This window comes from Erpetoichthys calabaricus, chromosome 11, assembly GCF_900747795.2.
Source record: "Erpetoichthys calabaricus chromosome 11, fErpCal1.3, whole genome shotgun sequence".
In the NCBI taxonomy this organism is placed as follows: Eukaryota; Metazoa; Chordata; class Cladistia; order Polypteriformes; family Polypteridae; genus Erpetoichthys; species Erpetoichthys calabaricus.
The window spans coordinates 162961185-162983736 of NC_041404.2; the positions used below are offsets into that span (position 1 = coordinate 162961185).

The 22552-nt window shown below is 37.0% G+C and overlaps 1 protein-coding gene across 2 annotated transcripts in view; it reads left to right on the forward strand.

The window, feature by feature from the left end:
- Positions 1 to 22552, forward strand: part of ube2ia (ubiquitin-conjugating enzyme E2Ia) — a 39990-nt gene that overhangs the window by 15658 nt on the left and 1780 nt on the right. For both annotated transcript variants that reach the window (XM_028814467.2, XM_028814466.2), the window contains 5 exons: positions 6412 to 6490; positions 15519 to 15602; positions 15890 to 15962; positions 16361 to 16470; positions 17902 to 17981. In XM_028814467.2, coding sequence (XP_028670300.1) covers positions 6425 to 6490; positions 15519 to 15602; positions 15890 to 15962; positions 16361 to 16470; positions 17902 to 17981 — 413 coding nt within the window. In that variant the 5' untranslated portion in view covers positions 6412 to 6424. The remainder of the gene's footprint in view (positions 1 to 6411; positions 6491 to 15518; positions 15603 to 15889; positions 15963 to 16360; positions 16471 to 17901; positions 17982 to 22552) is intronic.

Sequence of the window (22552 nt, forward strand, 5' to 3'; positions counted from 1 at the left end):
AAAATGTCATACAATTAGATAATGACTGGCAGACACAATCAATACAACCTTTCCTGATCAACAATTAAAAAAAAACATTTCTTCAACAATGATCTCTTAAAGTTTATAAATGTTCTTGAATCTGAGAGATGTGGAAAAATGTGGTTCTCATTAAAACTATTCTGTCTAGTAAAGTGAAGCTATATTGGGATATTGTAATCTACTCCATATGCTGTCTCTCCACAAGTTGATGCCTGACTTTGGTAGGTGTTTCTTGTCACCATTTTGTTTTACTTTTTAAACATGTTGTCAAGATCGTAAGCTTTCAGATACCTTGTGAGTAAATCGCAGAGTGATTGTAATTAAATTGCAGAGTATTTTGTCAGTCATTAGATGTTCAAGTGAACATTATAGCACGGTGGAACAATGTTAATTTGATTTTAGTTTACTGTGCACGTTTGCATACTGTAGTACTGGGTACTCCAATGTTCTAGAGATCTGCAGTGGCTGCAGGTTTTCATTCCAACCAGGTTGTAATTGGAAGCCAAGCCAAGCAACAAATATTGAAACTTTGTATTTAATTATTGCTTGTTAGTGCTTTCATTCTTCAAAGACACATTGGGATTTTTTTTTTTTTAATAAAGTTCTTTGAGGACTTTATACATATGTTGTGTGGTCCCTTTTTCTCATTTATTTCAAAACATTATATTAACACAGATACTTCATGATGGATGTGCCCAGATTAAATGTAAGCACGCTAGCTGGTTAAGAAAACATGCAACAATTAAAACCAAAATGCAGCAGTTTAAAACTTAAATTGGCTATAAAGAGTTCTGAATTGTAAGAAGTAGGGTGGTCAGAATTACCAAAATATCAATAAGTATCAATTGTAACATTTTTAAAATTGTTTCAATTAGGGATGCTCTGATCAGGTTTTTAAAGACCAATTCCAATTACCAGCTGATTCAGATTTGTGTGTTGAAGCCAACCCCCCCACCCAACCTCCTTTATCCCCATATAAAACTTTTTACACTAAATTCCTGTATAACCAGGCAAATAGAAGTCATATGTCCTATACCAAACTCTATTTTTATAATTAAACTATCAACCACAGGTGTTAACTGTTCATTTTTTTTTATTAACAAAATGAAATTCTTTAGGCTTATTGTTCAGTGACTATTAAACAGTAAAATTTCTCATTAGAATATCAACACTGTACTGTGTGATAAATTTGCAAAAAGGAATGCAAACTCAATCTTTCCAAATCAATGTAATTTCAGTTCATCACATGTTTTATACAAAGGACATGCAGATGAACTGGGTGCTGCCATATCGATTTCTTGAAAGATGGTAAAAAAGCAACGTGTTGACACATGCTGCACCAACCAACGAATTTAAATAATTGACATTGATGTGCTGTAATAGCAGTGTAATATTGTCTCACACAATCTATCAATTGATAATTGTCAGTTAAATACTGCTTAAATATAAATATACATGCACTTATACGTTTTAATCTTTAAAAATCATTAATTGCACTATAGCTTTTTCCTTTTAAAATATACATTGACTGTATTTATACAGGTTTTTTTTTTTTCTTCATTGTATCATCTAGACATTCGTAAATCTTCAGGTGTAATTATAAAATTTGGATTACCATTTTAGTTATGTAGTACTAGTTTCTTACCAAAACTTGTGGTTTATGACACACAGCAACAAATTTATAGACATTGTTTACTAAGCAGCAATTTCAAATTCGTCTTTTTTGTTTTTCCCATTAAAAGTGTAAGCTGCTGCATTGTAAACAAACATGCTGTCCAAAGTCAAGCAATGTCTTTTTTTTCAATTTTAATGGATAAATTAAAGGTCTGAATTCCTTAAAGAAGCTGTTCTTGCCATTCGTCAGGATAGATACTTTATTAATCCCAAGGGGAAATTCACATACTCCAGCAGCAGCATACGTCTAGTTGCACAAGATAACTTCTCAGATTACTTTTATTTTCCAGTTTATTATCCCACTTTCTTTAATGTAAAGGCTAATATACCAACTGATCGCCAATTTTTGATCAGCAACTAATCGAGCGTAGCATCCCTAATTTCATTACTTAATAATGGTATTGATTCTATAGCCTACATTATGAATGGATTTTGGGGTCATTCTAACAGTTGGAAACTTAGACTATCAATGTAGAGAAAAGCCAAGCAAAATCCATCCATCCATTTTCTAACCCGCTGAATCCGAACACAGGGTCACGGGGGTCTGCTGGAACCAGTCCCAGCCAACACAGGGTACAAGGCAGGAACCAATCCTGGGCAGGGTGCCAACCCACCACCGGACACACACAAACACATCAAGCACACACTAGGGCCAATTTAGAATCGCCAATCCACCTAACCTGCATGTCTTTGGACTGTGGGAGGAAACCCATGCAGACACGGGGAGAACATGCAAACTCCATGCAGGGAGGACCCGGGAAGCGAACCCAGGTCCCCAGGTCTCCCAACTGCGAGGCAGCAGAGCTATCCACTGCGCCACCATGCCACCCGCCAAGTAAAATGACACCTTTTATTGGCTAACTAAAAAGATTACAATATGGAAGCTTCCGAGGCAACTCAGGCCCCTTCTTCAGGCGGATTACATCTTGCCTGAAGAAGGGGCCCGAGTTGCCTCGAAAGCTTGCATATTGTAATCTTTTTAGTTAGCCAATAAAAGGTGTCATTTTGCTTGGCTTTTCTCTACATTCATAATAGCTAACACAGTACAACACCCTAGTACTACAGACTATCAATGGGAATGGCTAGAGTTGCAGCCCTGTTTCTTCTAGTTTCTTCTTACTAAATTACAGAAACATTAATCAGTGTAAGCCTGTAACCTGTTGCATTTGAAATAGGGATTTGATGTTTATTTTTACCTGTGGACCAGATTTATTCTGTGCTATTAATTCAGGGGCAACACTCTTTAGCCCCACAGCTCTGACATTCCCTCGATACTCCCTTGCCACAATGTGTGCAGCTGTAGCATGTTACCTTTTTTTTTTTATTACATGCAGTTTTAAAATCATTTACTACATAATGTAAGGCTACAACCTTTAAGTGCCCATTTGCATAAATGTTGCTGCTATACTCTTTGTGAAATTGAATTGTAGAATTGTGAGAAAGTGAAAGTTGATATGGTAGGCTGTGGTGCCTGCTTCACGAATGGGCCTTGCATAAATGCAGCAGCATGGTGCATTTCTCTTTGAGCTGTATCACCAAAAAGTGCTGCCTGGTGCAACAGCGATGGTGGTTTTGTTAATGGTTCTGTTTTCCTGCAGTTCCTTCATACTTTTTGGAGAAATCAATTAAACATTCAAATAAGCCTATACAAGGTTATGACTATGAGTGAATGGGAACTTTCACTGTAGTTTTTTTGTGTTCAATATTTATACTTTTCCTAGTATCGTATCAATGTTTGAAATTTTGGTTGTGACAACCCCAATAACAAGCAAGTTAACTAAAACTAAGCCCCAAGAATGTTTATTAGTAAACAAATGGGTTCTAATTAAGAACCTGGTTAAAGGGAAAATCTACTGCCACTGCAGACCTCCAGGGCCGTAATAGAGTACCACTGCATTAGTATTTGCATTGGTCATTATGATTTAACAGTAATGTTTTGTTAAATGTATACTGTTATGTATAAACCTGAAATTGAACAATAAAAAAATTAAACACAATACTTCCACAACTTTGAATGCAGATTGATGACTTCTCAAACTGCTTTAGAGCAACAGTAGATTTAACCCCCTTACATTATAGGATGCATTCTCTGTAATCTGTTCAGTCAGTTCCTGTGTGCATAGTTTGACTGTTTTATTTTCCAGTAATTCTTCTCCCATTATATCTGGAACTAAGCCAACAAGTGATGTTAGTGCATTTGTAATGTAACGGAAACATATGTCCTTGGATGTTTGCAAGTGTTGAGGTAATTGAAGGTGATAAATGTAACACTGATGTGGGGGCTTCTTTAAACTTGATAATTACCATGATTTGAACCATTGTTAATAAAAGGAAAAAAATCCAGATTTTCTGCATCTGTGACCTTGATGTTGAATTTTAAATTGCTACATTGTAAAGATGCTTTTAGATTATCATTCCATTGAGGCTTCTAATTTTTCTTCCCTTGGCTTCTAAATGTATCTATAATAAGTGTGTGTGTCTAATAATAAATACATACATATATATTATACACACACAATTATATTTAATGTGTGTATATATATATATATATATATATATATATTGTGTGTATGTGTGTATATATATGTTTACTGTATGTATGTGTATGTATTCACAGCGCATCACTTTTTCCACATTGTTATGTTACAGCCTTATTCCAAAATGGATTAAATTCATTTTTTTCCTCAGAATTCTACACACAACACCCCATAATGACAACGTGAAAAAAGTTTACTTGAGATTTTTGCAAATTTATTAAAAATAAAAAAATTGAGAAAGCACATGTACATAAGTATTCACAGCCTTTGCCCTGAAGCTCAAAATTGAGCTCAGGTGCATCCTATTTCCCCTGATCATCCTTGAGATGTTTTTGCAGCTTAATTGGAGTCCACCTGTGGTAAATTCAGTTGGTTGGACATGATTTGGAAAGGCACACACCTGTCTATATAAGGTCCCGTAGTTGACGGTTCATGTCAGAGCACAAACCAAGCATGAAGTCAAAGGAATTGTCTGTAGACCTCCGAGACAGGATTGTCTCGAGGCACAAATCTGGGGACGGTTACAGAAACATTTCTGCTGCTTTGAAGGTCCCAATGAGCACAGTGGCCTCCATTATCTGTAAGTGGAAGAAGTTCGAAACCACCAGGACTCTTCCTAGAGCTGGCCGGCCATCTAAACTGAGCGATCGGGGGAAGAAGGGCCTTAGTCAGGGAGGTGACCAAGAACCTGATGGTTCTCTGTGGAGAGAGGAGAACCTTCCAGAAGGACAACCATCTCTGCCGCAGTCCACCAATCAGGCCTGTATGGTAGAGTGGCCAGACGGAAGCCACTCTTTAGTAAAAGGCACATGGCAGCCCGCCTGGAGTTTGCCAAAAGGCACCTGAAGGACTCTCAGACCATGAGAAAGAAAATTCTCTGGTCTGATGAGACAAAGATTGAACTCTTTGGTGTGAATGCCAGGCATCACGTTTGGAGGAAACCAGGCACTGCTCATCACCAGGCCAATACCATCCCTACAGTGGAACATGGTGGTGGCAGCATCATGCTGTGGGGATGTTTTTCAGCGGCAGGGACTGGGAGACTAGTCAGGATAAAGGGAAAGATGACTGCTGTAATGTACAGAGACATCCTGGATGAAAACCTGCTCCATAGCGCTCTTGACCTCAGACTGGGGCGATGGTTCATCTTTCAGCAGGACAACCACCCTAAGCACACAGCCAAGATATCAAAGAGTGGCTTCAGGACAACTCTGTCAATGTCTGTGAGTGGCCCAGCCAGAGCCCAGACTTGAATCCGATTGAACATCTCTGGAGAGATCTTAAAATGGCTGTGCACCGATGCTTCCCATCTAACCTGATGGAGCTTGAGAGGTGCTGCAAAGAGGAATGGGCGAAACTGGCCAAGGATAGGTGTGCCAAGCTTGTGGCATCATATTCAAAAAGACCTGAGGCTGTAATTGCTGCCAAAGGTTTATCGACAAAGTATTGAGCAAAGGCTGTGAATACTTATGTACATGTGCTTTCTCAATTTTTTTATTTTTAATAATTTTGCAAAATCCTCAAGTAAACTTTTTTCACGTTGTCATTATGGGATGTTGTATGTAGAAATCTGAGGAAAAAAATGAATTTAATCCATTTTGGAATAAGGCTGTAACATAACAATGTGGAAAAAGTGATGCGCTGTGAATACTTTCCGGATGCACTGTATATACTGTGTGTGTGTGTGTGTGTGTATTTTAGTTTATGGGAGACTATTTTATTAGTTTACAGCAGTTTCTTGTGAAATTATCAACAAACATCAGCCTCTATGTAAATGCTAAAATATTTGCATTAAAATTTTCATCCATTGGGTTTAATTTCATACCAGTTTGATAAGATGCATGCTGGTCTGACACGCAAGAAAGAATTTCAGTGTACTCTGTACTCTGAAAGTGAACATGAACTCAAGATATCTGTTAACCTGGGAAAGAGTTGGAAAGAACTAGACTATTTAAAATGATGTTGGCTCTTATTAACATACAGTATATCAATTTAGAACTGGTCATCATAAATCAATAGTTTAATACAGTATAGATGAGTCTCTTCCAAAAAACTTGGTGTGAAATCCATTTGTCTTACTGTATTGTTTATTTTCTTGATATACTGTTTAGTTTTAAGCAACAGTTTGCTCTGGATTATTTTTTTCCCCAAATCAGGCTGTGTTTCCATTTTGTTTCAGAGCACTTGAAGTCATGTCTGGTATAGCCTTAAGCCGACTTGCACAGGAACGGAAGGCTTGGAGAAAAGATCATCCCTTTGTGAGTATAGTTATTTCTTTTACATATGTGTGGTGAACTTTCTCTATAATTCTAGTCATGTAATAGAGAAAATGTAGATGCATTAAACACTTTTCCCAATGACTTACTAGTTAAAAATAATCTATGTATATTGTTACTACTTCTCTAAACAGTCTGCTTACGCGGCGGGGAAAGACCTCTTAACAGAGAGCATTTCCCACATTTCTAAAATTAGTATAGATTTTGGACTCCACTCATAATTTTCCTAAACAGTTGCAGGACGTATTCCTACTTGTAGTGAGTATAATTACACAGTTGCTATATTTTGCTTTTACACTACTTTGACATTTACTCAAATCTGTATTTGATTAGGTGGTTTGCATTGGAATATTCTTCAAGCAGAGTAAGTGGTCAGTAGAAACAAATTATTTCAAGTATGAAATGCTGCTTACTTATTATATATTGTTTTGTGCACAAATCATTGAAGCCTAGTTTGTGGCGGTGCCACATAGTCTGCATTATGTTCTTGAAGGTTTATTACCAATTAATTATTGAACTGTCCAAGGTAAGTGTATAACACAGGATGCAGTGAAAACTACTGAAAATGTTTGGATCTTTACTAAACTGATTAATTTGATATGCCATCTGATGCAAAAGTACTTATTGTCAATATAATGCCTTAAAGTGAGAGTTTTACTTTGGTCTTGTACAAGTGAATGACAAGAAAATCAAGAGAAATCTGTGGCTGAGTAGAGCACACTGCAGTAATTTCCACATGCATTTTTTAATAGATTTTAAACTTGTAATGAAGCATCAACACTTTTTTCTGCCTTCTGAGTGTAATGGTTTACGTGTAAGAGAGGGTGAAATCGGCAGAAGATGTTTTAATATGCACAGTGCAATACACTTTATTGGCAATGAAGTTTTGTGTAGCAAAGATTTGCCATCTTGTTTTCTTTTGGAATTTGTTTGAGCACTGGGGCTGTTACTTATGTTGTTACAAGAATGCTCCTTTGTTTGATACGCACATATTTGTAGAGGTGTAAAAGTTTGAAATATGAGGTGCAAAGTGCACCCTTACTTCAATATCTATGTAGCTGGAATATTCTTCATTGATTACTTTTGTTCTAAAATGATTAACATCATGTCAGCAAATAAGATAATTTGTGTGTGTGTAATATATAAAGTTCCCAAAATGTCAGAATGATCCCGAATGGGGCTTCTTGTGGAGGGTTAGTATTGACATAAATCTCCATGATTGGTGTTACAAGAGGTTATAGGTTGAAACATGTATTCATGCCGGTGGAGTCCTATGGCTTACTTAGCCTCACAAGGTCTTTGGTTGCCTAAACAGTTGTAATGATTCCTGTACAGTAGGGTAGCATCATATAATTTCTCCAGTGTGGGTTTGGGATTAGCACACACAAACCGGTTTCAATTTAACATGTCAAAGATCAGATTTAGAGATTTGGGGCAGATTACACAATTTCTGAACCTAATAATAAACATTTTGAATAGTGTATCATTGTAATGATGTATGTTCATGTTTGTTGTTTTTAGCAAATCCTGTTTTTCATGGAATTTGTTTTTTCTGTACTAAGTGTGCAGGCCTTCTAACATGCATATCAGTAAAAGAAATGTTGTTAGCTGGTTGCATAGGACTAATGGAGAGTGCGGTGAAGGGGTGTGCATGTTGACGTGACTAGCATTAAGCACCCAACAACATCCTAAAAAGGAAAAAAAATGTAATCTGCCAAATTCATGGCACAAAAATATCGAAAAACAAGCAGTCCTCAAGTTGACCAGCACTTTGAAGAGATTGAAGCACAATGAAAAGAACTAAGAAATTTACATCACATGGCAACCTTTACCCAGCTCCTGATCAACCAAACTGCTGTAAACCACCCCTGAATATCAGAGCTGGATGAGTTGTTGATCCACAATGCAGAATGTTCCTGGAGAACTAGAGTTAAAGATAGAGGTATGTCAGTGAGATGAAGTGACAGAGTTTGGTGATCTCCAGCAGGAGGCCAGTAATAATTTTGCAGTAATAGTAACTTGAGTGATTACCCTCGGCTGCAGTACAGAGAGGGAGAAATCCAAAAGGAAATCCTGAGGTGACCAGGAACATGAGCAGAAAGAATTGAGGTGATTTGGCTACATAGAACCAGAGAGTAGCAACTGTGGGACACTGGCAGCACATGTGGAAGAAAGTGCCAGGGGTATTTATCATCTTTGCTCCTTGAAGTTGTTCTGTAGCCAAGCCCTGAAAAGTTAAAATTAATTCTGTGTTGCACTTACAGGATGGGATCTCCATTGGTTCTCTTAAGGCTGCATTGAACTTTTTGCCAAAGGCATATTTAAGTCAGATGCACAAGCTTTTCTGTCTGTAGATATAATGGACTCTGTGGTTGTCTGTTTTGAAATTGGTGACCACTATTCCCTTCTTTCAGCTGGTAGATATTGTTTCTAATTTCCACACAGCATTTCCTTCTTATCCTTAAATTTTTGAGCTTTTTGACCACTTCAGTAAGTTTTTTGTTTCCATAAGATTGACTTGCCCTGAAATGATTTCCCCAAACCCACATTCTACAATCGTTCATTTCTGTACAGTAATTTAGAGGTACTATAGAAGTATGAATGGGTAACATTTACATGTGCTGAACACAAGGTGGCAGTGTGCCACCATGCATTCTAGTATTACACTTAACTGAGATTCTGAATTGGTCTCGTGGACAGTAAAAATGTTTGCATAATGCATGTGTGTGACTCATGGTTGGTTCCCAAAACATTTCAATATACATTAATTTTTTTAAAGACCATTTTAAACCCCTAACTGTATGTAGGGAGTGTAACAGTGTTCACCCTGTTTCACCTATCAATTCGGTTTCGTAGCTTATCTTGTTTGCCTTGTCCTCCGTCATGGAACCTGGCCTGAAATACTCTGTGGACTCGGAAGTGGGTTTTGTGCCTGCATCTGTCCTGCAGTAGATAGGTGTTCCATAAGGGTATCACTCAGTGCTTGGTGGTGTTAGAATAAAAAAAGAAGAGAACCTATAAAGGCTTGGATGGATTTTAATGTACACTTTACCAATAAAATAGATGGGTATAAACTTTATTAAAGAAATATTGAAATGATGACCTGTATTTTTTGAAAATTTAGGATACTTGCCTTAATCTGTTCCAACCCTTTGCATGTTGTTTTGACCTTTTACACTGAAGTGATTCAACTTTTTGAGCAATATTTTCAGCTTTTAAGATTAAAAGTAAACTATTGGCATATACAAAATGAACATTTAATTGTTTTCCATTAGTGTAGGAGTGGTAATCCTGGCACTGAAGGTTCAAGAAAATAGAACAGGAAAGACTTTGTTTCTGTGCACCTACATTTTCCTACTATTCACCTTGTTTAACACCAGATTTTTTCATAAATTTTCATTTTTGGAATTATCATAATTTTTGTATGCTGCCTATGGGAAAACTGCACTAATTCTTCTGCATATCAATTAATTGAATATTGGGGAGAGGAGTTAATTTTGTAAATCATAAAAATAAAATACTGTTTGCACACTTCCTCATTGAAATGTTGACTTCTATTCAGAGGCTAAGGCCTCTTTAATGGCACAAGTTCCCTTTCACTCTACTCCGAAATATTGTAGAATCTTGGTTGAATTTCATGGTCAAGTATGCTATCAGAATAAACCAGTCCCTGAGTCCTTCCATTACCTAAGTTACTAAAAATAAAGGTTATCATGTTTTGACCTTTAAATAACAAATCGTCAAAAATAAAGCACTTTGTCAATCATGTAGCATGTACTGTGGTAAGTTGCCAGTGTCAATCAAATGCTGCAGAAATTCAATTAAAGGTTTATGAGAAATTTATGTTCAAATATCCCAACAGATATTCACACTGGTTATGATTGGTGTGTTTGTTGTGAATGTCTGCTTAGTTCTTCATTTTACAGTGATACTTTAAAGCAGTACATGATATGGCTTAATTAAGTACTTGTTCCCCCCCTCTTATCATCCAAAAAGAAAAAAATAACTGCATTTATAATAGTGTCCTTTTATTTTAATTGAATAATAGGATTTTAGAGCCTTTTCACAGCTAATGATGCTGTTTTTAGCTGCCTCCCAATCTTTGTACAGCTTTTGTTAAAATCAGCTATTCACATTCTTGTTGACTACTTCTGGCATCAATTTCCATAACAATGCTTTGCAGCTTAAAATCAATAATTAAGATTCATGGTACAATTAGGTTATACAAAGGTTAAGAATAAATCAATAAATAAAATTGGCCCTCTGCTATAAAGAACAAAGTTAGTTTTCTGGGGTGTTTATTTGTAAAACTTTGCTTGGGTTCCATACAAAAATTTTCCTTGCGTTAGACAAAAATGACATATACACAAAACAAAAGTCTGACTTCTAAAACCATGCGCATGCCAAGTCCCATGCCAAGTTCCTTTATAAATCTCAAAACAACTTAAAACTCGTGTGCACATGCTTTTACCTACACCCCATCACCTCCAGTCAGTAACCATGGCGAGTTAAACACTCCTTTTGAATATTCATGACCTGATCACCATATGAATTTGGCCATGTTCCAGATTAACATCATCATTCTCAAACCAAGAAAACAGAACATCAGTTAATGTGAACTTGAGGTGTTACTGACCTGTGGCAGAGTTTAAGGAGTGGCTGTTTGGAGTTTGCATGCAAGTCTGTTTGTTTGCTTCAGTTTCCTACCAGAGTCCAAAGACATGAAGGCTAGGTGAATTGATGCTAAATCGTCCACTGCTGAGCATGTGTGTGTTTACCCTGGAATGTTGGCGCTCTGTTGAGGGGTTGTACCAGCCTTTGCCTGTTGCTTGCTAGGATAGACTCCTTCTGCCCTGGATAAGCAGGTTTAACACTAGAATTACCAGAGCCTACGAGAAAACCAGTAAAGCCGGCCCACCTTAAATCCGTTCGCACCTCTCGGTCAGTGTCTTTTTGTCCTGTAAATGTGCCGATTAAGACAAGTAGCAAGCAGCCTACTATTCCATCCCCCCACCGTCACAGAACGTTCACAAAGTTCTCCCAGCTCATGCCTTGATTATCTGGGAGTGAAGTGCTGGAGTTTTAGAGTGGAAATAATGTTGTTATTTGGAACACATGCATTTCATGTGTGTTCCGTTTCTACAGTAATTTGTATAAACACATTGTTAAAACAAACTTTTTTTCATATTTTCTGCTATTCTCCCAGATAATCAATCAAGGCATGAGCTGGGAGAACATGGTGGGGGGATGGAATAGCAGGCTGCTTGTCTTAATCGGCACATTTACAGGACAAAAGACGTTGACTGGGAGGTGCGAACGGATTTAAGGTGGGCCGGATTTACGAGTTTTTTCGTAGGCTCTGGTAATTCTAGTGTTAAAGGATGATTGGATCAATTAACACTATTATTTGTCCTCCACAAAGCGGCTTTCACTTGCACATTGCCAGTCCTTAAACCAGATACAGAAATACTCTGCACAATTTCAATGACGGGTTAATTCACAGTTTCAGATTTAGCTCATGAGTGGTTGTTTCAACTGGAATATATCGTATACAGCAGGGGTCCCCAACCCCCGGTCCGCAGCCCACTACCGGTCCGCAGCCGTCTGACAGCCAGGCCGCGAGAGAACTGCCGGCAACGACGACTCACTCAGACTTTTCAGAACGCTTGGCGGGCGGGGCTTTGCAGCGGTGCAGAGAGAGGAGAGAGACTATTACAACAAAGTATTTTTATGGTCCCGACAGTTTCCCCATATGACACGAGTCTATAGAAATCACGTTACTACGAAGTACATTCAACAGATGCTTTCATTACAACGAAGTGACCTTGAAATGCTTGAACGAATCATCCACAGAGCAGTTAGATCTGTGGTCGCAGCTCAGATGTGCACGTTTGCACAACGATCCCCAAACAGAAACATTGTAAAAAAATCTCTTTCTTCGAACTTTCCTCGTACTGTTTTTTTTTTTTTTTGCTGTTTTTGTTTTCTGTGGTTTTCATTGATTCCTTTTGCTTATTGCTTGTCAACATTTGAAAAACATCCATTGGAATTTAACTCCTTGTCACCCTCCTATAGAAATGGCAGACACGAAAAAAAGATTGCAGTGTTAATGTTTGTGATGTGCAATCTGTTGGATTGGCAAATGTAAAGCATATGTCTTTGTTATATGCAAAAAAAGAAGAAAAATCTCAGATTGCAAACGTATGCGAACTGCTTAATAACTTTAATAATAATAGAAATGTTATGTAAATTGTGTATAAAACTGCCCCCAACCAACCCCCCCGACCGGTCTGTGGAAAAATTTGCATCTAATAAAGTGGTCCTTGCTGTCAAAGGTTGGGGACCACTGGTATACAGTATTTTCCTCACCAACACCTAAAAGGCCCTCCTGTTGGCAAACAACAAGAGTTTTTGAACATGGATGGATGGACATACAGACATCCGAATGTGATTGATGTGTCACTGAAATAAAAGTGAAATGAGATTTTCAGTTCAATTCATTGTCCTACCTTCTGGAGTCGCTAAAATGCCAACAACAGAAAAGTCTGTGTGGAAATTACTGATGATGAAAATTGTCTGTATTTTAAGCCAGTTTCCTCAGCAATTTTATAAATTGTGACTTTTGTGTAATAAATGGCTTGCACACATTTTCAAGCATAAACAACTTTTATACATGAGGCCCTGAAAGAATGCAGGTTTCTACAGTCCACATGTGCAGATATCTAGCATTAACCTTCAGTTTCTAAAACCTTGTCATATCTGTCTTGTAGGCAAATTGGTGACATAGAATTAAGTTGTGCCCGACTTTTGTTAACCACAGTAACTAGGAACATGGCACAGCTTTAGGTTAAGTATTGTAGGTAGTATAGCTTATTGGATTATTTGCAGGCAATCTGCATAATATTCTGAAGAGACTGCTGGGAAGTGAGTGATGGGAAAAAATGATACACACGGTGAAAATTGTATATTTTTACAAATGACTCTTTATAGCCGAGTGCCACGACAGAGCCTGCATGCTATTTATAGAAAATTTGATTGAATGCTGTGAAGTATAAAGATGTAAGCATATTAGTATTTAATATTTATTCATAAATATTTTCATTTATTTGCTAAAAGTATAGTTTAAGCCTTTGTATATTTTCCTGCATTGTATTTTTTCACTGTATTACTCACACCTAATCTTTTATTATTCCTTTTTATTTTACTGAATTTAAAAGTGGAACTGCTGATAATATTGGCCTAAATTTGGGAATATATTAAACCTCATATGAACTCCTGGATCATTTTTACTAATTTAAAAAAAAATGACACTTGGAATAATAAGAAATGATTTGTGTGTGTGTAATAAATTTTTCAGTCCCCACAAAAAATTTTTGGGAATATTTAGGTGGACTACATATTGCTTTAGAGAAGCCCTAATGTTAGTCATTGGTTTATCATGCAGTAGCAGAGGTATATTTTTTTTCAAATTGTTTTGTATTCATTTCAATATATTGTAATGAATTAAAGTCTGCTGTCTGAGTGCATACATTTGCAATCCCTAATGAGTTATACATCACAAGACCAGCATTAATATGCTGTTTTATTGTAATGTAATTAACCATTGACTTATGGCATCTTTGTTTGGGGATTTGGACTGATACTTCATACAAAAATTTGTTTAGACCAGTTATGTGGCCAATATGTGAAAACACTGGTACTTAAGGTTTAAAATGGAAAAAAAAAAAGAAAATTATTTTTTTATAGTGTGTTTTATTGTATCCCCTAACACCTAAATCCACAATCCTTGTTGTTCAAATGTAAATGACAAAGATAGCGGGTCAAAATGAATTGTTTTTTGCTTTCATTGTGTGCACACAGTGGGGCTGAAATTCACCTCTGCCTGCAAGGCAAATAGGCCTTCAAGCACTACTGCTGGCTGGCTGGCTGGCTGGAGGGAGAGGGGAAGAGACAGAGAGAGATACTGTCATGTCAGAAGGCTCATGCAATTGAAAGTAAGGGAAGAGCCACACCATAATTAGGCTTTTTCCTTAGAAAACAAAAAAGACTGCTTTGCCCCTCTGGATCAAAATCTTTTTCTTTCTTTCTTATTTAGAAGCAATCTAACCAAAAATAGTCTGTTCCTGGACATGGCAATCTGAAAAATTCCCATAATGTTGCAATAACCAAAAGCCCCTTGGAGACATTAGGAATTTTCAGTTCAATTTTGAATATTCAGATTGCCATGCATATTCAGATTTTGCATATATTCAAATGTGTGTATGACAGCAGTAGGCTGTAGTGTGCTGGAATAATTAATTTTCATACACCACTGCTTGCAGATTGTATTTATTTTATCAAGCTCTTTCAGTTCCATAACACTTAAAACCAAAGTGTAACAAAACTCTGGTCTAAAATATATAGAAAGCATTTTGTATTAGAATTTCCTTGTCCATGCTAACAATAGCAGTTGCCGTTGCTCATCTTAACAAATAAGAATTCTTCACTGGACATTTCCATTTTCATAAGAGGGAGTACTATTTGGTTACAACACACTTTTTGAAGCTTTTTTTTCTTTTTGGAGAATGGGGTCACAATTATCACATGTACAGTGAAATTCTTTCTTCCATGTTAATGTATATCAATACATTAGTTCCATTTAGAGCATTTATTTTTGTTGATTTGGTTTTCCTCAGTTTAGTTCATCTAAATTATACTTGCTTATTACCTGAGGTAGTGTGCTTTATGTGCAAACTCTGTGTCTATGATTTTTTTTTTTTCCTGCTGTAAGTAAAGCATCCAAGGAAAAGCACTGAGCCAGTAGCTAAGCTCAAATGGCATTTTCTGACGAGGCTGATAATGCCGTGGAGTTATTATTTTGATTAGAAAATACCTAGGTGCCCTTGCTGTATTGAATATGTTGTGTGTCACTTATTCAAACTAGTTCCATTAGTGGAGTGTAGATATGCATGTGGACAACTGATTATTTTCTTCATTAACTGTATGCTCAATAGAATTCTTTGTTTCCTAGGGATTTGTTGCAGTTCCGACAAAAAATCCAGATGGTACCATGAATCTTATGAATTGGGAATGTGCTATTCCAGGAAAGAAAGGGGTAACTTTTTGTTTTATATCTTTTGCAGATACTTTATCAAAATCTACTCATAAATTCCGGTGTTAGTTGTTTACAATCTGAAAACTTTATCTTGTTGTTTATAGTTCCAAGTTACTGTGCCCCACTTCCTTTTCTATGTACTATATGGTAAATCATAATTTGACCTACTTTGTGTATCTATTTGAAAAGCATTTTTATTTCACGTAAGTTTTCTAACCTAGATGTCCATATGATTCACATCATCCACTATACTGACCTGACCAAATGTGTCATCCAAACTTTTACAGACTCCATGGGAAGGAGGTTTGTTTAAACTTAGAATGCTTTTCAAGGATGATTATCCATCATCGCCACCAAAATGTAAGTGAATATTTGGATGACTGTGGTGTGTGTTGTGGTTTTTTTTTTTTTTTTTTTTTTTTTTTTATATATATATATATATATATATATATATATATATATATATATATATATATATATATAATACATAATATATGTGTGTGTGTATATACAGTATATAATTTATATTTTGTACGTTTTATTTAAACACCCCCACATAGTCACTAGATTTTGTAGTTGTATTTTTGTTGATTACCTAGTTCCTCATTGTTCAAGAGGAAATCCCAGATTAATAAATATTAGATGTTTTGTTTTACTTTGCAGTTTTTTGGATTAATCTATTTCAGACGCATTTTTAAACAATTAAGCTATGTGTGTTTTGCTATTTATTGTACGTATAATTTTTGTGTAACCTCCAGGTAAATTTGAACCTCCTTTATTCCATCCAAATGTATATCCATCAGGCACAGTCTGCCTATCAATTCTAGAAGAAGATAAAGACTGGAGGCCAGCAATCACTATCAAACAGGTAATAGATTAGATTGGCATGATGCTTACATTCATCCAGGCTGCTTTTTGAAAGAAGAGTTTGCATTAAAATATTAAGAGCAATTTTTTTTATTAATTATCCAAAAGCATTCCATTTAGTAAATAAGTGTGATTATTAAATTATTATTTAATACAACTAGTGTGACATCAGAAAATATTCAGACCCCTCCACTTTCTACATCCTTATTGTGTTGCAGATTTAGATTAGGTTTTGATTCACATCCAATCTAACGGGAGCTTGACAGGATCTAGATCCTGCAGGCAGCGTGTTGTAGTTCTTAAGGCTTTGGACTTCAAACCCATGAGGCTGTGGGGTCAGATTCTGCTACTGACACTGACCGTGAGCAAGTCACATGCCCTGCTCCAAATGGAAAAACCAAGACATGTAATCAGTTTTACCATAAATGTTGCAATTCGCCTTGGATAAAGGCATCATCCAAATAAGTAAATGTAAAATCTACCAGAAAGAATTGAAAGCCCTGACCAAATATATGTGAACAAAGCTCGTAGAGACTTACCCAAGAAAACCTGAAGCTATATTTATGGTTTATTGAGTGTAGGTTGATAGTCAAAAATGGCAAACTTATCCATTTAAAATTAAATCTAACATATAATGTGCAGAAAGTGTAGGGGTCTAAATATTTGTAAATCCTGAGATCTGAAAAAGAGAGAGAAGCATTAGAAAAGAAATTGAGGAGAAGGGATGAGTTTACAGTAGATGTCACAGCGGGTGACCTACTAAGGTGGGTGGGATGCAAATTTATTTAAATGGTTGACCTTGCATGCCGATGTCTCAATCCTGCTGCATGGACCTGTTAGTTGAGTTGGGCAAAAACAGCTTTAAGAAAAGCACTGAAACTCGCCAGATGGGGTAATAAATAGCCTGATTTTAATAATTTCTGATTTTCTTTTTTGCCTTTAATCCACATCAATTTATTATTGATTTGTTTTTAATCACACAAAGGATACAGTTTTTATGGATTTATGGTTTATTTAAGTGCAGTGTTTCTGTTCCAAATATTTATTGAACACTTGTTTTGGATTTTTTAAAATAAAAAGCACACAACATTTTGATGCACCAGCGTTCATTTATATCAACCTGAGCTCGAATGTTATGCCACCTGTGGGCAATCCAATCATCACATAGTAACAGTGAACATTGCTTTTTTTTAATGTATTAAATGTATTTGCTACAATTGTTAGTAACAGTGTGTTTTAAATGTCTTTCAGCTCATGTGAAAAGGCTGTTATTCTTTACTTTGCTTACTTCATCGCACACTTTAATCTATGCTTGTTTCTTCAACATCCCTCCTCATATGTTGTCATTTTTAATAACAAGCAGTGTTGTGAGAAATAAGTTACTAAGAAATAATGTGTATGAGCATTCCCCTTTCTACATTTTGATTTACAGATCTTGTTAGGAATCCAAGAACTCCTCAATGAGCCAAATATTCAGGATCCTGCTCAAGCAGAGGCATATACAATTTACTGGTAAGTATCTGACTGTGGTCATATTTTATGGCAGTACTTGAGTGCTTCCATTAACATCAGGCTGTTGCACAAGCTTAATATCTATAGTTCGAATTAGACAGTCTCGAGTTAAATTTCAGGTGACCTTGCATCTCCTCCTTCAGAATAAAAATCCAGGAAAAGCGTGCACACACACACACACACACACACACATATGCACTCTTACGGCCGATTTTATACTTCACACTCAGAACACATACACACATGCATCATGGCTGCCACACCTTCCCAGTGTTCATCGGACACATCCTCTGAGCACGTCCTCAAATTTAATGTGAGTTTGTGTGTGTTGCAGTACCAGAAAAAAAAAGGGGGGGTGGAGGTCTGTGGCACAGTTTACAATTTGGAATGTGACATCAGAGTCTCTGTTTACTATCAACCTCTGACAGCAAGCCGCTTTGTAGATTGTACAGGATCAATGTGCATGGTTCAATGTGGTGAAGCAAAACGCTGACATGCAAGTGTATTCATGGTGCTTTTCTTTTCAAGCGTCTCGTATTCCCCATCATAATGATGCAATACATTTTAAAGGTCTTGCATACCATCCTTCGTTTTTGCACCTACAACAGCGTCGGAATCTATGTAAGCGTATTTGAGCCACAGAGGAGATAAATTAGGGACAAAAAGAAAAGGTCTATTTTGTGATTAAAGTGGAAATTTCCACTTTAATCTTGTAGTTTATTTTGCCATTAAAGTAGAACATCATAATCGTCCTCTTAAAACCGACCCAGTTGTTAATCACTACGTGCTTCTGGTACTTCCTCCTGCGCTGACAGCAATGACGGGCAGCAATTGCCACACAGAACATGTAAAATTTAATGCTATTCCAGCTCTCTGCACTTTTAGAATCCTTAGATTTATACTTTTGATTATCACTTTCATGATGAAAAGCATTAAAGTATGTATGTTACATTTTTCAGATAAATCATTAACTTCATTTAAATAATGAATACTGTTAATTACACATGTGGCAGTGACACAGCGGTAGCGTTGCAGGGTGTCACGTCCCTGGTGTTGGCTGCCTGCAGTTTGCATGTTTTCCTGGTGGGTTTCCACATTGTGCTCCTGTTTCCTTCCAAGGGCATGCAGGTTCAGTGATTTGGTGATGCTAAAGTGACACTAGTGTATTGTGTGCTTGTATTCGCTTTGCGTTGAGCTGATGCCCATCCAGGGATTGTTTCTGCCTCGCGCCTGATGCTTGCTGGAATGGGTGTGTCCCTGGATTGATGGATGTAATCATTAAACATCCATCCTTTTTCCAGAGATATTGTGACAGGGTGTCCTGGATTTAATGCATGTTTCGTGCAATTCACAATGCAGTTAAGCCGAATGTTTTCTCATCATGATGATATCTCACACTGCCACCTGGTGGAATCCTCCAGATTTACATTAAGTACGCGCACAAGTGTAAACTGGACACTGTTTGTATAGCAGTAGCATCTGCAGGAGCATGCGTCGTTAAGTATAAACTTGGCCTTAGGGCAACTAAAAGAAAAAGAGGGGTGTGTGTTTTTGTCATTTTATACAATATTTATGTAGGAGTTTGTGTATAGCATGTTATTGCATGTGTGAGAGAGATTTTATCCCCAAGTATATTTCAAATATTAAGTTATATTGTGGGTTGGATAATGGATGGATGGAATTTATATTGCAAGTTTTTTTCCTTATACAGTCAACTTGTCTTTTTTCGGTATAGTGGCCATATACATAGAAAAGCCTGAAGGAGAAAGTGTGGAGTACTGATTTCATATTTGTTTAGCATGCAAAGAAATCAAATCTTCTTTTAAAAGTGAAAAAATTATCCCTCTTGTTGAACTCAATGTTAAATTAGTAATTGGTTCAGCTGTTAACAATTGGCTCTGATTAAGTACAGCTCTGCCCAGTGTACAGTGTAATTAACGCTAGCCTTGACCATTAAAGTGAAGTAGTCTGTGCACTCAGTCTGCAGACTCGCCATCAGTTTTCTGAGGAGTGTTAATCCAACCTTACTGCCTCCAGTTTGATGGTGAAAGTTTCTCAGTTTTGACATCTGCAGGCCTCTTTCCACTTAAGCAAGTGTCACACTGTACATCTTCAAGTTGGAGAGCATGTGAAACTTAATGACTGCAGTTTGCTGGATCTTGCTACCTTAAGGATGTCTGAATACAAAAGTAAGAATGGCAGGGGATGACAAAAACAAATTTCCAAAGTATTGTGGTACTAGAGTGTTGTACCGTGTTAGCCATTATGAATGTAGAGAAAAGCCAAGCAAAATGACACCTTTTATTGGCTAACTAAAAAGATTACAATATGCAAGCTTTCGAGGCAACTCAGGCCCCTTGCCTGAAGAAGGGGCCTGAGTTGCCTCGAAAGCTTGCATATTGTAATCTTTTTAGTTAGCCAATAAAAGGTGTCATTTTGCTTGGCTTTTCTCTACAAAGTATTGTGGGTATTTTACATTTTGACAGCCAATTGACATGCTTCCTAACAGTGGTGACGAGTTTAGCTGCAGTCATGACCTGTCTTTCCTTTCCTTTTTACTATTCTGTGGTGGTACAATAGCAGGGAAATAAGGTTTAAGGTTTCTTTATTTAGTCATGTTTACATAAGAAAATATGAAATTTGCATTCTCAGTCTAATAACAGACAGAATGAAATAAAACAGACAAATAGAAACAAGAAAGGTTAAGGTAAGGCAGTTAGATAATACAGTGGAACCTCGAGATACGATCACCTCTGTATACGAGAAATTCAAAATACGATAAAAGTATGAGCGAAAAATTCAGATCTAAATACGAGCATTGGCTCGCGTAACGAGCCACGAGCCAGGCTGTGGGTATAGCTCGCGGCTTAGCAAGGGGGCGTGGTAGCAGTTGCGAGCCGCGATCTGCGGTGTTTGCGTTTCTCACTTAAGTGCACAGGTGGGAAACTGCCCACATCCATGATTGTTCCTGTGGCTGATGGGCTGCAGCTGCCATGTCCTCCCCGCATATATAGAGAAGTGCGAGCCGGTTAAGGGGGAGAAAAAGTAAAAGGAGAGAGAGAGAGAGAAAAAGGCAGGCGGGCGGGCGAGTGCAGGCTCGCGTGTAGCTGAACAGGCGAGCCAAACAGCTGAAGCAGGACGGTGTAGAGAAGGTCAGCTGCATTAAGTGTCTCGCCTATTGCAGAGCCCGCATGGGAGAAGCAGGTGAGACGCTAACAGAGAAGAAGCACCGGGGATTGTCATCTGTTTTTTGAAGACTGCTTCCTGTTGACGTTTTAACCTCGTGTTAAAGGATTGTTATTCTTGTGTACTTTAAACCTCCACTTCACAACTGTTTTAAGGATTATTTATTTAAAGATTTATTGAATGCTCTACTGCACTTTGGACACCTGTTTTGATTCTTTTAATAATCAGTTATATTATTTACCAGTGTTATTTATTAAAGGTAGACTACAGTATATATAATTTATCAGTGTTATTTGTTAGGAAAATTGATTTTTATGTTAATATATTTGGGGTGCAGAACGGATTAACTGGATTTCCATTATTTTCAATGGGGAAGTTTGTTCTAGATACGAGAAATTCGCTATACAAGCTCAGTTCTGGAACGAATTAAACTCGTATCTAGAGGTTCCACTGTACATATTTACACCAAAAAAAAAAAAAAAGGTTACAGGATATATATCAACAACCTTAATCATTATCTCCGATATTTCTTATTGAAAAGTCATATGGCACTAGGAAGAAAGGAGTTTCTGGAGCGATTTGTGTGGGTTTTCAAAGCGACTATCCTTCCTGATTTACTGAACTTTAGTTCTACATGTAATGGATGTCTGTCATCAGTTGAGATGATTTCCAGTTTCTTTAACATTGCCCTCTGACACACACTAGTCAAATCATCTACATCAGCCCCAATAACTTTAGCTGCATACTTTGTAATCTGCTGGAACTTTTTTGAGTTTTGGTTTCTCAGACTATTAAACCAGGCAATGAAACTGAAGGTGATCACAGACTGGATCATACTGCGATAGAAGGACAACATGAGGTCTTTGTCTATTTTAAATAGTTTGAGTTTATGGAGGAGAAATAAGCGCTGGTTGCATTTAGAAAGTAATTTTTTTGTATTTGTATTCCAGTTAAGATTGTTATCTAGTTAAGTTCCAAAGTATTTATATTCAGTCACTATTTCTTCCTCCTCTACCAGAACTACAATAGGTTGAACATACAGATTTCTGTCTCTTAAAATCAAATATCATTTCTTTGGTCTTTTTTACATTCAGAGTGAGAGAGTCTTTATTGCACCAGTTTACCATACAGTCCTCTTGATTTAGATAGGACGCATCTCTGGGGAGGATGAAAGCCACTATGAGCATGGTGTCATCTGCATACTTGATAATGGAGCAGTGGTCATTATTCTGTCACAAGTCACTTGTGTACAGAGTAAACAGTAATGGTGATAAGACACACCCCTGCGGACTTCCTGTGTTTGAATGAATGACTATTGAAAAAGTGTCCTGAACTTTAACTGCCTGTGAATGGTTTAAAAGAAAGTTCTCAATTCATAGTGTAAT